At 36.3% G+C, this 16,045-nt stretch overlaps 1 protein-coding gene across 3 annotated transcripts in view; it reads left to right on the top strand.

Moving 5' to 3' along the window:
* Positions 1–16,045, top strand: part of PHF14 (PHD finger protein 14) — a 162,319-nt gene that overhangs the window by 122,417 nt on the left and 23,857 nt on the right. The window contains exons 18-19 of one of the 3 annotated variants that reach the window (XM_057403890.1): positions 3,621–3,734; positions 5,539–5,621. The exons of 1 other annotated variant lie outside the window; for it this stretch is intronic. In XM_057403890.1, coding sequence (XP_057259873.1) covers positions 3,621–3,734; positions 5,539–5,610 — 186 coding nt within the window. In that variant the 3' untranslated portion in view covers positions 5,611–5,621. The remainder of the gene's footprint in view (positions 1–3,620; positions 3,735–5,538; positions 5,622–16,045) is intronic. One more of the 3 variants, XM_057403056.1, reaches the window with a different exon arrangement.

The following is a 16,045-nucleotide window of genomic DNA, read 5'->3' as shown; positions in this document are numbered from 1 at the left end:
TCCAAGACTCAGAATTTAACCATGTGCATCTTTGTGTCTGCTGCCGAGGCGAGCAAGCAAGTTCCATCCCAGGACTAGAATACCCGATTTGTTATGTGTTTGTGTCGACATTGACTTAAAATACTTTTTGCAGAACTGTGGTTGATTCAAGCCAATGCTGTTGTGGTATCTTAAACTGCATGAGCATTTGGGTCATAGGAAAAGGGATATAATTCAAAACAGGGCTGTCTTCTTGCATAAACACAGTAGAATGTTTACGCATTTCATGTTTCCTCTTCAAAGTTTCCCAAGTCCAAGAAAAATCATGTTCTGTGGAGCTTTGATCACAATCTGCATTTTGCAGGCAAACATAATTACTGCGCATTCTGAATTTATTTGTTTATAATGCACTTAAACTTCCATACAGAATTTCTGTATTTTCAGGAAACTGAAAGTACCACATAGTAGTGGTTTTCCCCCTAATTTATTAATTTATGTAATTAAATATTGTGATCCATTAAAGAGCTATATGTTGATCTATCAGACTTCAAAATGCTGATGTGAGCTTTCCTATGTAGATCAGAAAATACAACAATATTTTAATAAAATGAGAAGGGCTGAAGCATCAGAAAAGATGTGTACCAAATTACTTACTGTATTGATTACCTGTCCATGAGCAGTCGTGTCCATCACTGCTGCAGTTGAGACTTACAGAGCCATAAGACATTGGCATGGTTTTCATCATGCAAGGCCTTGAAAAGAAGAAAGGAATGACTTTTTGCAAAGTCAGTACAGTATGTTGTGATAATAATAGGAAGGACAATAAGCTAATTTCAGGGTTATTTTAAGAACTTTTTTCCATTTAACACCTCTTCAGAAAAGGCACTGGTTTATGTCAGTGATACAGATTTTTTGCCTTTCTTTTATGAAGAGAAGTGATGCTAACACATTTTCATGTTTTATTTGCCTGAGTACAAGTAACGTTACCAGGAGTTGTAACCAGAACTGTTGCTTACTTGGCCATGTACTCATAACACAGAGAAGAAGCTTTCTGAAGGTTCTCACTTGCACATTGAAGCATTTTTATCTTTGTACCTTACATTAAAGGATCTCATTCCTCTTACTGAATATGGTTATTTCTGAAAGCGTTAGTTCATATATTGCCAAATTAGTTCAGGTCAACATAGATTGTCTTTCTTACCTATGTTCAGGCTCGAAGCAATTTTCCTTAGAAGTGACAGCAGTGTGGAAAGAGGTAGTAAAACCAGCGTAATTGGAAAGAGGGACGTTTTCTGTGATTTCTGAATAATAAAATGTGATTTTCATCCATCTTCCTAAAAATTGAAGTATTGCATTAGCCAGCTGTTTCTTAAGAGACCTATTGGGAAGGATGGTCAAGCTGCTCAGAAGGAAATATTTGAGACATGATGGTGGAAAAGAATCTGTCATCCTGTTGAGGCACAAGGGCTGTAACAGAAATACGTGTTTACCAAATTACAGTTGGTCAGATAATTTTTAAAAAAGAAGTTTATTACTTTAAAAAAACATAAGTAACAATAAATGGTTACTGCCATTATCTGCCCACAGGTAATAGCAACATAATAAAAATTTGTCTGCACAAAAGACAGGCAGAATTCAGGGAGAGAAATCACTGAACCAAAGGATTCAGACAAGTACATCATTTTCTTCCAGCAGATGTGGTTGTTACTTTTGGATTTCTAAGTAGTGCAGAAGAGCTGCTGGAAACATACTGAGCTGATAAATTGCATGATGGTGATTTAACTTCCCAGTTCTCGAGGAGAAAACAAAACCATACTGTTCAGTACTCAGAGCCAGTTCATGGCTAATTGGGTCAACAAGAAGAGATAGTTTCATCGTCATAGTTTACTGAAAACCAAAATGAGGCAGCCTTTGAGAGAGAGGATGTTTGTGTCTTCAAGTCCAGATCTGCTAGGAAAAACAGTGAGCTTTCAGGATTAACACAATGCAAGGTTTATTTTTATGGCATACAGAGCATGGGGTTTCATACAGTCAGTAGAGGAATTGCAGACTTCTGTAATCAGAATGCTAGAGCTGTTCCTCCTCCTAGTTCAGTGCATTTAGATGTGGTGTTGGTATTATCTGCAGGAGGTGTCAAAGCTGAAAATTAATTAAATTAGTGTTTTAATATCGTTGTCATGGAATTATTTGGGATTATAGCTCTACCAAGGTATCTTATTTTTCCTTCTGTTCCACAGATCCAGTGCTTATGCCCATAAAAGAGTTATGTGCAATGGCAGTTTGATTTCATTGTTAACATTTAATTGGTGGTTTTCTTTAGCCTTCACTGAAAGCTGAGTTTTCCTAAAGTGTCTTACTCATACCAAACCTTAAACTTAAGTTGGTAAGCCAACAGAATGGGCCAGAATATCCTTTTTTTAAGTCACAGAGAGGTGGTGCAATGGGAGACATAAAAAGCATTATTTGAGATCTTTAATCTCTAAAACTATTTTAAAGGGATTCCTCTGAAAAGGTGTAGAAAATAGAGATACTCCCCTACCAGGCCCAACTTTCGAACCTCCAGCAACCCCTTCCATGTATTAATTCTTTTACAGTATCTGCTTTTACCTGTGAATCTCCTTGTGATTCAGTAACAGTTGTTGAAACAGCATTCATTTTTCCCTTCCAACAGTCAGAAAGTTTCGTTGGGCTAAACCACAAATGCTGAATATTATTATGAAATTTTAATTTACTTTTTAGAGGTTGTTATGTTGAAAAACTTAATAATGAGCTTTTCAGCTTGCAGTTTCCAAAATATAATCTTGATTTCATTGCAATTAATGGCTGTAGAGAAAAAGTGATATATCAAAAGCACATATTCTGCTTGCTAAGCGATGACATCTAAAATATCTTCTGTAATGAGCATTACAGAAGGCACAGTAGAAATAGTACTGATTAATGGATTTTTCTTCTCTGTAGTAAAATATCACAATCTATGTTCTGCAGTTATCAAAACCACTGTGTGAAGCAGTGAAGGTATTAAAGCGGGTTGTGTTTCTACTGATCTTGTCATGTTGCATTGCAAAATCAAGGTAATTTGGAAAATAGAATGTAAACTACTTAAGAATTTTTATTTTATTTATTTTACTGTAGTGGTAAAGTTACTAATAGACAGACAACTCTACTAACTTTTCTAACCTTACCAGGTTGTGTGCTATATTGGTTTGCAGTGATTGGTAAAATACATTCGGGGGGGGGGGGGAGGGGGAATTATTCTAGCATGGTCCCAGCTGTTTTGCAGAAACCTCTATCTTGAATAGGGGGATGAAATGTAATACTCCCTTCCCTGCATTTCAAGAGCAGGGGTAGGTATGGGCAAAACAAGCATCCTTATTAGGAACTTTGCAATCCTGAAATACTGTATGGCTATTTAATAAGTCTTAAAATGCTCTTGTGAAGAAAGTGCTACCATTTTAAGAGAAAATATATGACAGATGTTTTGCCTCTGGGGTAGGAGAAGTAGTTTTTGCCCAGGGTAAAAAGAGTAGAGTTTAAGGCCTCAAGTATTTTTAATTTCCCTGCCTGGGCTTAGAGCACAGTTCCTCTCAAAAGTGCCACGTCAACATGCTGCTGAGGGGTCTATTTGTCTCTGTTGCCCTCAGGACTCCGAACCGTCAAATGAGGTGGTCTCAGAGGCCCCAGGTAATGTGGTACCCTCTACCTCAAGAAGTAGCTCTGAAGAGCTGGTATCAGTGGCACAGAAACATCCAGAAGAGGTAGGACATTCTCTGTCTATTCTTTTCCAGGGTTAACTGTTGGGGGATACACGTTTGCCTCTGTTTTTCATGCCTAGTGTTGTTTTACTCATAGCAGAGACTTTTCAAAGCTAAAGCTCAATTTTATTCTCCCATACCAACAACATGCAAGACCCATGTAAATCTCAAGACCTTGATTAATGGAACCTCTAAGCCAACTATATTCCCTCTGCTATCTTTTTAATATTATTTCTTATTATCAGTGATTGGGAAAATATTTCTTCTACTTATCATGGTCTTTCACACCATGATAAGTAACATCCTGTTACTGTTACTGTCCCATTAGATTCTGTCAAATTAAACTCTGTGACACTGAAGAGCCAAAAGTAGAATCTGTACATAGGTATATAGGTAGATTGTAAAGCTTTTGTCACCCTTCACTAGGTTTAAACTAATAACCCAGCTAAGTGATGGGTTAAATGGTTTGTGCAAAGGAAAGACCCTACCTAATCTTGTGCCATCTTTTGTGCCCTTGTTTTCCAAAAAATTATACTAGATGCTAGTGGTGTAGTACAAACATAAGTCTATACTTCTCCTTCTTATACAAAAAAGTGCTGGCTTATAAGGTAGTTCCATAATGTAGGCAATGACTTGGGGTTCTGTCCCTCCAATGTGTACTTGTCACAGCGCACCATAGCTGAAGGAGAGGTTGTCTGTAGAATTCAGGCTCACAACTGCATTTTATGGTGGCAATTGTCCTTTCAGAGAACCACTATTATCCTTAAATTAACTCTTCCAGTGAGAAGAAAGCCCTTCATTTGGAGTAGCCTTAACATTATTAATCTTGGCTTCCTCAAACAGGCTCATCATCATCATTATTATAATCATTATTATTGTTATTTTAATTATTTTCATTATTATTGTCAGCATCATCAAAGATATTTGAGTACCAGATAATATAAAGGCTAGTCTTTCTTGGTTTTTTTCTCAGATTTCTTTTGACTATAATCTTCCTAATAAAGGAGAGTATGAAATACTAGCCATAGGAAATGCAGTGCCATTTATTAGTTTTTCAGTGCAGCTTTTAGATAATTATCATAGACCTTCTTGAATTTCTCCTTTCCTCTGATAGTCTTGTCACTTTGTCTGAAGAAGAGAGGATTCCGCAGTACAGGGCCAAGAGAATTCTTAAGAGTGTCTTCTGGATTATTCCAGATAGGTACTTCACTTATTTTGGAGTATCACCACATATTCTAATTAGATAGAAAGTCAGGTTATCACATCTAAGGAGTCCTGAGGATAGACTAATACAAGCTTTTAGTAATGCTTTTGTATATACTCTTAAGTAACAAAGGGACTTCTAGTTTGTGGAGTGGCACGGGTTCTGCCTCTGAAGTCTCAGCTTTGCCAGTTTATCTCACTCCACTGGAGAAACAAAAAGAGAGAGCACAGATTATATTTAAAAAAATATATAAAATCGAGGAAAAGTGCTGGAGAAGGAGGGATAAAACATGGTTAGTTAGTAAAAGGATGAGAGGAAGATGGGTGTACAGTTTTTGTCTTTGTGGAATAAAACCAGCTAAACTGGGGGGGGGGGGGGGGGGGGGGGTGGAGAGTCGACTTTAGAGAATTGAAAGATGAAAATGCACCCTTCAAATTTTTCTAAATATCTCAGTTTATGTTGAAGCTGTTTTACTGGATGTGTGGTCATAAAGTGTTATATGTGTTTTATAAGGGAATGAGACTTTCTCAAATCATATTTACTGCAGTTTATAAAAAGACAGAGAAAGGTGAGTCAGAAAGAGTGTTGTGGTTGGATTTGCAGGGAACCTTGAGAGGGGAGCAGCACTATCCTGAATTTCCAAATTCAGAACCCACCATGAAACAACCCATCTAAGTTATGCATGGGTAAGTCAGCACTGTAAACAAACATTTGTGAATCACCCCTAAAAAACAGAGCTTTACTTCAACTAATGCCTTTTTTATTTCTCATTTTAGTTGAGATCCCTTGGAATATATTCTTATATTCTTTCTTATATTCTTATATTCTTTTAGTATCAACTACAGCTGCTGACTGATGTGTTATTTGTATAATAGTTTATGTCTCATCTGAATTTAACCCATCAGTACTTGTGAGAAGGCAGATATTAAGGAAAAGCTCAAATGCAGCCATGGAAAGCAGAAATACGAGAAAAGTTTAAAGAAAGCAAAATGGCTTACAGATAGGGATTTCTGGAAGGTGGAGAAAACCTGAGAAGAATGTGGAAAGTGATATTCAGAAAGCGACTCAGACTTGCAAATTTGAGGAGAAACAGCTTCTAGTAGGAGAAAGTAAAGACTCATTGCCACATTACTTTGTATAAGGCATATTTTTGCCTGCTTGCAGTTTGTTTTCTTTTTAGATAGGCCAGTCTGAATCCAACACTTGTGCCGTCAGTTTTAATTGTGTAGGATGTCATTTAATCACTCAAATGAGGCTTTGGTTTGCTTGTCCAGTTGTTCTTCTGAGTAGAAACAACAGTGGAAATTTGAGTTCTACTCAACAGTAGGGCAGGGTGGCATCTGCTTCTCTGCCTCCTTTCTTCCCAGCCTCTTTTCATACTCTAAAATCAGCTTTAGCTCTGTGTAACCTAGGGAGAGTGTCCAGCTATGTGGCATATGACAGAAGCCACTGCAGAAATAATTAGCATGTTGGGTGTTTAGATTTAGATACCTGTGAAATTGTACCTGTGCAGGATTCAGGAAAGTGCCTATAGTCAATGGCATATTTCAGACGTAGAAACACTTTGGGTTATAGAATAACCAAACTCTGTTTAAAGTTAGAAAGATACATTATTTTGTGTTTTCAAAAGCTGTGCAAACCCCATTAAAATTTAAGTTCTGTAGGTTTGAAGGGTTGAATGATTTTAATTAGTATCCATACTAAAATAAGGAAGTTTCCTGTGTTGTATACATTTATTGTCTTTTTTAAGAATTGGAATTGAAAAGTGGAAATGAAAGAAAAAAAAATCCATGCATTTGAAAGGGGACAGATGTGTAACATCCTAATTTCAGTGTCATTTCATTAGACCTTCTTAGCAGTTTCTTACAAAACTGTAGAGTAACAAAGCTTTCATAGAATGCTTGACTAAATGATATGTTTTGGTGGTTTCCCTTGAATAGTAGTGCTTTAAGTGGGAATTTTGTTCCCACAATCCTTTCAAAATTCAGAATTGCACTATTGTTGGTATGCCCCGAGTTCATGCATTAAAATATACCTGATATCAAATGTTCTTTACCATGAACTGTTGAAAGACAATCCTCTGGACATGTTTTGATTACTTAAGTTTCAGAGGTTTTAAAATCTTTAAAATGTATGAATGCTCTTGTTTGAATAACACTGTAATTATTTGATAAAATTGAAAGGGTGATGAATTGTATTGCATGACCCTTACTCGGTTTTCTATGGCCATTTTCATTGTGTCTCTGCCAGTTGTGTGTATTTAGTAAAAAATTATTTAGCTTTTTAGATGTATATGCAGTGATGAAGAAAGTGAAGGTTTGTTGTTAAAGTAGTTTTGCTTTCCTTTTTCGTGACGAGCGGGGGGTGGGGGGGAGGGAGGCTGTATCTTGATACCATTTCTCCTGAGCACTGCTTTAATCCAAGGGGAGTGATGGTGTCAGTGGTAGGTTATCTAAGTAAGGAGAGACTAGTTTTGACAGTTCCTTAAACCTGAATCTCATAAGAGGTATATCCTTTTCTTTAATTGGAAGTAAAATAGAAGTACATGAGTTACATGTATTAATTTCCTTTGCCAATCCCATGGCAAATCAATTAATCATGTTTTAATAGTGTAAGCCTAGGGGCTAACAGAGCTGTTCTTCCTGTATGGCTGCATTCCCAGAGCAGTACAGATACAGAAGAAATGCTGTGCTATTCTCTCTTGGATAAAAAAAAAATGAATTAACCAACCAACTCCCTGCTTTCACTGCAAAACCCCCATATATCTATGTTCGAAGCATTTTAGCGTAAAGTCTGAATGATGTGATGGTAGCATATGAACGTGAACAGCTTATGCATCTGTGGTGCTTTCTGAGTGCTATATTAAAACTATAAAAGCTGTGCAAAATACTTTGATTCTCAACTAAAGGAAGATTAAGATGGGTACCCATTAATCTGTTTCTGAACTATTAGACATTTGGTATTTGGAGTTTTCTGCAAATAGAGACCAGAATTCTCTCCATTAGTAATGCACAGCTGAGGTATAGTGTTTTGTTTTATAGAAAAAGGTGTGTTCCACTGTCCTGGGTTCAGCAGCAGCAGTCATTTTTCTCCTTCTTGGTAGCTGGTGCAGTGCTGTGTTTTGACTTTCGGCCTGGGAACAGAGCTGATAACAATGATGTTTTGGTTTGGCCAAGGACTTTGTGAGCCTCATGCTCTGCCAGGGAGGAGGGGAAGCTGGGAGGAAGCAGAGACAGGACACCTGACCCAAACTGACCAAAGAGGTATTCCATACCACAGCACGTCATGCCCAGGAGGTAACTGAGTTACCCGGAAGGGCTGGAACTGCAGGGTTGGAGGAGGTATGGGTCAGTGCTTGGTCAGGCTGGGGGGGCGAGTTATCGGTTGGCTGGTGGTGAGGTGTTGTATTCTCTTCCCTTGTTATTTCCTTTATCATTGTTATTATTGGTGGCAGCAGTAGTGATTTGTGTTATACCTTAGTTACTAAACTGTTCTTATCTCAACCCGTGGGAGTTGCATTCTTTTCGATTCTCCTCTCTGTCCGTCTGGGAGTAAGGGGAGGTAAAGAAGGGGGGGAGTGAATGAACAAGTTGCCTGACTGGGTTTAAATCACCACACCCACACTTAAGTCATCTGCCATTAGTCATAAGTATGGTGCCAGTATCTTAAAAGGATTATAGAACTCAGTGTTTAAATCATTGCATTTTGCTTGGAAAATCTGGGGGAGCCGTCTGCATTATTTTGTGTATGAGCAAAGGGAGCATTTCTTTATTTTTATGAACACAATTAGCAGCTGATACATTTTTTTTTCTTGAGTTATAGTCCTTCCTTGTTCTCTGGATAAAACCTTTCCCCACAAGCACTATTTAAGTTAATACGAAAAGAGGTCTCATTTGAAACCCCAAAGTGTAAACTTCATCATCAGAACATCCTTATGCTACTTTATGACACTGAGGTGTTTGCTTTTGAAACAAAGTATGATGGAACATGTTCTGGGAGAATTGAATAAAAAGGAATTCTATGGCAAAGCTTGTAATAATGCTTGTGATATTTCCTCAATCTACTGTTATAAGAGGACTGCTAAATAATTGGATTTCCATCACCAACATCTTTCTTTTGAGAAAATAATCATCATGTAGAATAAGCATTGTCAAGAGGCAGAAAAGATGATTTGCATTCTTAGAGAACAAAAGAAAATATCAAAGTATACATGTGTATATGTATAAATGGAAAGCTTTTATGCACATGCTTGTGAAAATGCTGTGCATTCTTTTCTAAAGTTCATAGGCATAACAATATTTCCCCTCTGTTCTGTGTAGCTGCTAGCTTGAACTCACTTAATAGAAAAATTGTGTCAGACTGTTGTTGCTACAAGTATGTTGTTCTTCCTGACACACTGCTGAGGGGAAAAACCCCACAGTTACCCACATAGGGTGAGTTGAACTGCATATTTACTCTTGAACACTAAATTTTTCACTTCTGAAGAGCTTTCCCATTTAGAAAAGTAATTGGAAATTTCCTTACTGTATGGACCTAGCAGACTGTTTTCTGGTGAAAAATCATAAGTGATAGTTTACCAGTTATTCTGTATAGTATATAAATTATCCCCCATTATATCAACAGTTGTAGGGCTGTGATTTTGGAACAAAGGTTGATTTGTGCTCTGAACCTGCTTCTGCACTGAGATCAGGATGTTCATGTTGTGCAGTATCACAACTACTACATGACATACTTTAACAAAGAGAAGATAACATTAGGTGGAATCCATCCCCTAGCAGGTACAGGGTTGAGCCCTCCAGTGCATTTATTAATACTTTATTCTGGTTTTAAAACTTGTGAGCAATGATGGCTTTCACACTTTCGAAGTATTTTCCTTTACACTTATATGCAGAGCACCGTAGAGAGTTCTTACTGCACACCTTCACTTTGTTTTCTTTGAGTGGTGATAGAAAGTTGCAACAGATCACAAGTCTGGAATTGCTATGCATTTAGAATATTTTGACGACCTCTGATCTGAAGTCAGGTTCATTGGAGAGAGTACTGAAATTTGGTTACTTGGCTGAAATGTGATTTGGCCCATGATCCAGCTCCTCATGTCAGAGTATGGGTTCCAAGCATTTATTGAAGCAATGGAGTTGAGTCACCTATTCAGATCATTTGGCACTTGGAAGAGCTGTTTTATTTTACTTTTTATGCTTCTAGAAGTAATTATTATGATTACTGTAGTTCCCATTAATATTTCATAGCAAAAGTGCTAAGCCACGTGCCTAAAAAGCCTTAGAGTCTAAGTGTGTTAAAAGTCAATTAATAATGAGCACAGAAGAGAACATAATACCTTTGACTACTGAAGTGATTCCTCTGTAAAATAAAATGGGAAATACAGTACACATGGAAATGCTCTGGAGTTAGGAATTCATTTTTTCAGTCTAATCTCTTCACATGACTGTTTTATGTAATCTTCTTAATAACAAAACATAAAGGTTGCAAATGGCTTGAAAATGCTGTCACACAGTTCTGCTTTTGAAGTAAAAATTTATTTATGTATATTCAAACTTAAATGGCCTTATGAAATGAGGGCTGTTCTTAGAAGGACATTATTAATTAAAAAAATTAATTAGGTCTGTTCAGAATTTCAACAAATCTAAGACATTTTTCTTTATTTAACCTTTTCACAGTCTCTGCCCTTCTTTAAAGTACATTCAGTCCTGTATCATCTGCTACTCAGGAAGGTATTTAATACATGACTTGGCATCATTTGCATTATACAAGAAGATTAACTTTACAAGCTCTGCTATTAATCTGAGTAGCTCTACATATTGACCTATGAAAGAACATAATTAAGTTAGCTTAATTAAGTTAATTAATTGTTACACTCTGATGAACTTACCATTGAGAGGAAATTAAATGCAAATAGAAAATGGCATTCATTGGTTTGAAATAATATTTTAAAGGATTTTACAAAGATACATTATATTTAGGTAACAAAAATATCTATTGCATAGTAACCAAAGCAGAGGCAATTAAAAATGTCAAAAGCTAAGAATCCCTCCAGTATTCTTATATTGCCATATTTCTAAAGGCAATAAAAAAAGCATGCTAGAAAATTACTGTTGAGGGTTGGGTTTTTTTCCCAGTACCCAAATAATTGAATTCAGAAATTGACACCACTGTCTACACATGGACTATGGAGAAAAGCACACTAAAGTAGTCAGATAAGTGTTATCATCTGGTATCACACTCTCCTTTGGGGGAGAGAAAAGGCAGAATGAGTGAAAGCTAGCACAGGGCAGCCAGGAGTACCCCATCAGAAGTGCATACACCTAATTCTCAGTAAGAATTTCTTTCTCATGCAGTGATGGAGGCAAAACGAGAGACATTCCTGGAATTTCCTCCGTTAGCTGCATTTCTGTTCTCAGAAGTGCCTGCAAGTTCACTGCAGGAAAATGCTGAGGGTTACAGCACAAATCCTGTGTATGGACAGACCCTCCACATGGCTCCAACATCTGCGGCGCATTCATCAATCTGGATATGCACTGATGTGTAAGCTGGACATCATCAATTCCAAGTAGCTATAATTAATAAAAAATAAGAGAAAAATGGCCAAACATGCAAACAATGTGCCACAATAAACGCTGCCAAATGAGCAGTTTATTAACCTCTGAGATTCATTAATTTTACTGTGACTTTAATTTGGAATTAGCTTGTGTGAACAATTGCCTACTACTTTTTCCTTTTTTTTTCCTCTGTATATAGACTTTCTGCATGGTATCCCTAGAGATTTTAGGATTTCGTATTTTCTTTCTGTTGTAAAAATGAGTATTTTAACTCAAGTGGAAACAGTATTTTCTCTGAGGTATTATTATTTGGCATTTCCAGATTACATGAAGAGGTCATTGTTTTGTGTGTACATTCTCTGAAAAAATAGCACCATTGAAAATGGGAAGCCAGTGACATTTAGAATCACTTGTGTATAAAATTTTATTCGTATTCTAGAGAAAGCTAAGTTGGAATTTCATTCCTTTTAGCAGAAAAAAAATCTTTCCTTGAACTGTACTAGGTTCTTTTTTATTTGACAAAAAAAAATCTGAAACACCCTTTAGAATTGATAGGATCAGAAAAAAAAAACAAATTACAGCTAATGTATATTTAATAAGATTTTTTTTCTTTAACACCTTGCCACAAAGAAATAGTTCTAATTTTTGTAAATTCAATTTGAAATTCACATGTTGTTTTATTTGGTCACTTCAAAGTGTTATGGAGGCTAAACAACTTGTTATATTTTAAGAAGAAAGAATAGCTTTGATTTCAGCTTAAATGTCATGCTTTAAATCATGAATTTTGTTTTGGCCAGAGGAGGAGAGTGGGAAATGGAACGAAAAGTTAGAATTATGCAAGCTTTAGGTGGGAAAATGGCAGCAAGTTGTACAAGTTGAAGTCTACTTCCTACCTGCTGTATATTTTGATAGCTGTACTGATGTCAGCGGACTTCAGTGTACCTGTGTGCACTCTCTAGTCAGCTATGGCTGTTTTGAGATATCCATGTTGTGGTATGGTACAATGTCATATAAGCTACTGATGTCATTTGCTGTGTGGCACGTGTGATGCACAACAAAAATTCCTTCCTGGAGGAAAGTAAATGTAACTCCTGTCTTCAGTATGTCATGTACAGAGTCTCAATGTTCTTTTTTCTGCCTCTCCTGAGGGATTTTTATCTTCTCTCTGATCTTTAATATTTGAATGAAAAATTAAGCAAATACATTCTCTGGTCATTGTATGCAGTGTAAATATTAGACTTCGCATTGCCCTATGTGAACAAAGCAATGATTCTTATTCTAGGCAATATATAATGTCAGAAATTTTCTGGTTATTTCGATATGATGGGTTAAAAATATCATCAGAACCCTTTTAAGTTATTACAGTCTAGATTTCAGATAATGAAGCTTGAGCAGAGTTAAAAATTTCAATGTCATCTTTAAGGTAGTGAAGATAAGCAAGAGGTCAGTCAGTAGTCATTAATAACATAGGTTATATAGATTTTTCCCTACCCAGTTGTTTCAGGGTTATCTCGGAACTGCAGCACAATCCCAATAGTGTCCCAATGCTGTTCCATCAAAGTATTGTTTCTGTAAATTTCTCTCACTGTTAAGCAGAATATTTAGATGTCAAAGAGTTCAATTTACCTAAATATTTTAGCACAGTAGGATTAGTAATTTGTTATTTACTAGAATAGCTCATTTTGCTAATTATGTGTATTTTTGCGTTAGTCATATATGCATTAATCCACCATAATTAACAGTAATTGAAAACTAAATTTATGTTAACACCAAGTATGTGTTTTTTGAAGACTGTGGTGTAGACTAACACACATCATAATCTTTCATAGTCCTCCTTACTGAACTGCTAAATGCTTCTTAAGTGAAGTTTTCTTACTATTAATTCTTAATATTTTGGCAGTGGCTACACAACTGTCTTAGACTCCCAGAACCTCTAGATTACCTTGAATACCCAGAATTACATATTCTAAGATGTTGTTATGGGCTTTGTTTTATTTAGAAACTCTGAAAATATTACTGGAAATACAGTTAAATTCAGAGAGACTTCAACAGTGAGGAGGGGTGGTATCTTTGGGGATTCAGTTCTCCATTATCCAGTACTCACGTGTTTGATAAGGTTTTTCTGCATTTATCCATTCGGAAGGAGCCCTTTTTCCTTGTTTCACAGCTCTCCTCATGGTTTACCCCTCAAGAGTAGGCTTGGTTTGTTCAGGAGACTGACTAAAATTAACAGCTACTGATTAATGTTGTAACATGAAAATTCTGCTCTTTCTTCTGCAAGACCAGGTTGGAAGAGGCCTCGGGTGATATGATTTAGCGTAAGGTGTCCCTGCCCTCCGCAGGGGGGTTGGAACTAGATGATCTTAAGGTCCTTTCCAACCCTAATTATTCTATGATTCTATGATTCTATAAATTAGGATCAATTGCTGCTTGTAAGATTTTCAGACAGGTGATCAGTTGCACAAAATTTAGACTGTGATTTGCTATCAAGTACCACAGGTGCTGGAATGCAGAGAAATTGTACATGTGTGCTTGCGTCCTTGTAAAATTTTATTCTGAGATTTATTCTGAAATTTATTCTGTTTACCAGAATAAATCTTCTCAGACTAGTCGTGCACAGAGGTGTATCCACACGTTTCTTGTTGGAAAACTGTCACTGTTGGTTTGGATTCAACAAGGTATAGGGAACTGTGTTCAAACCTAGCACTCTAATGTGAGCATCCTCTCTCAAAAACAGAGTAAAATTAAGTAGTAGGTTTTAGTTTGGGAGAGATTTATAATTGAAATTCCAAAATATAGTAAGTTGCCTTAAATGTGTACAATGGAATTACAATAGTGATGTTCCCTGTATGATTTCTAAACCTTCAACTGTACTTGACTCCACTTTTCTTCCAATATTCACTATAATTTTTGTGTGTAGGCACTTACTATAAGTAAACTCAGTTAATCCAATACTGGTCGCACAAGGTGGATATTATGAAGGTAAATAGCCATACTTTAGGAGGATAAAGAGAGGCCTTTAGAAAACACTTTCTTAGAAAAAAGGAAAAAAATTGAAGTCAGAACAAGGGCGTATTTGTTCTAATGTAGCTCTGAATATCAGAGGTATAATACCCAAAATGGCAGACAAGATATGAAAAAGTAGGCAGCATGAAGAAAGAGAACATAAAGAAAGGAGCAGAGATTTTTTTCTGCATTTAAAATGCTTATTTTTATTCTCATTTTCTGACAGTTTTTATTTATATAGTTAGCTCTGGGAAAAAGATCTCAGTAAGTCAGCATTTAAAAATTGAGTCACCCATAGAATATAATTTGTGTGGGGGCATGCTGTGCAAAATTTTAGATGTTTGTTTCTGCAAAATGTTGCTGCTTTTAACAGCCTCTTTGTACTCTCAAGGGTGGTATTTGAAATGGGGATAGAAGCAAAAATGATGCAGTGTCATTCAGAGCCTGTAGATAATCCAAAAGTCACCATTCATATTTTAGCCTGATAAGCAGCAGGGTAAAAATAACACAATTTTGAAGTCATGTTGTTACTTGAGAAAGCTTTCGGTGTCTGCAGAGACACCAAATTATTCAAAAAGGGGAAGCAGATTAAAAACTTACAAGAAACCAAACCCAACCCCTGTTCCTGTAACAAAGATTGAGTAAACTTCCTTCTTCACCACAAGCATGACACCCTGCAAGATCTCTCCTTATGCCATTTCATCCGTTCATCCCTGTCTCAAGATCTCATGTAGAAACACTGAATGTTTAGAGAAAATTAAAAAAAAACCACTTTTAATTATTTTATCTAAGATAGGTGGAAGACATTGTTCTTTTAAATAATATTGCTATTCCTAAAGTCTACATTTTCCCCTATGCTAAGTACTTCAGGTGAAATTTTTTATCTCAAAGTTATTGTATTTGGTAATAACATTTAACTTGGGAAACTAATAGGGATAGATTGGTTTGTTCTTGCCTTCATCTTGCAGTCTTCGTGGGCATCTGCCTGTGGCCATTGAAGGCAACAAGAAGCTGGGCTAGATAAACATTTGTTGCTACTCAGTGCAGCTCCTTACTTCTTTATGTCAAAAGTTAACCTGTCAGTGCCTGGGTGGAGTGATGAGAAAGAATCAAGAAATAGTGTCAAAAATTAAAACATTTAATGTGCAACATTGCATATGTGGTGTGGTTTCAGGTTGGGTTTTTTCTGCTAAGTTAACATCTGTGAATTGTGTTTTATAGTTCACTGTTTAATACCAATGGCACATTGAAAAGATAGCTTAGCCAATTTTTCCAGAGTATTATAACTTTAGAACTTCTTAATTTTTATATACCAAATTAATGCTAGTTTATTTTCATTTAAATCAATATGCTTTTTAATTTGAGTTTAATAAGTAAGGGGTCTTTAAGTTACAGTCTGTGAAGCTCCCATAAGACAATTTAGCAAATAATTCTGTGCAATTATATATTATTCTTTTCTCATGGCAAACTTACCGTGCTTGTCATTTTGAGTATTTATTTTTAGTTCCATAATTTGTATTGTGAATACAGTTTTGTAGTCAGGGCTGTAT

This window comes from Pezoporus wallicus, unplaced genomic scaffold, assembly GCF_028554395.1.
Source record: "Pezoporus wallicus isolate ANWC-B61680 ecotype Strahan unplaced genomic scaffold, APGP_CSIRO_Pwel_v1 contig_7099, whole genome shotgun sequence".
NCBI lineage: Eukaryota > Metazoa > Chordata > Aves > Psittaciformes > Psittacidae > Pezoporus > Pezoporus wallicus.
The sequence above is the reverse complement of the archived record's forward strand: the minus strand, read 5'-3'. Positions and strand labels throughout refer to the sequence as shown.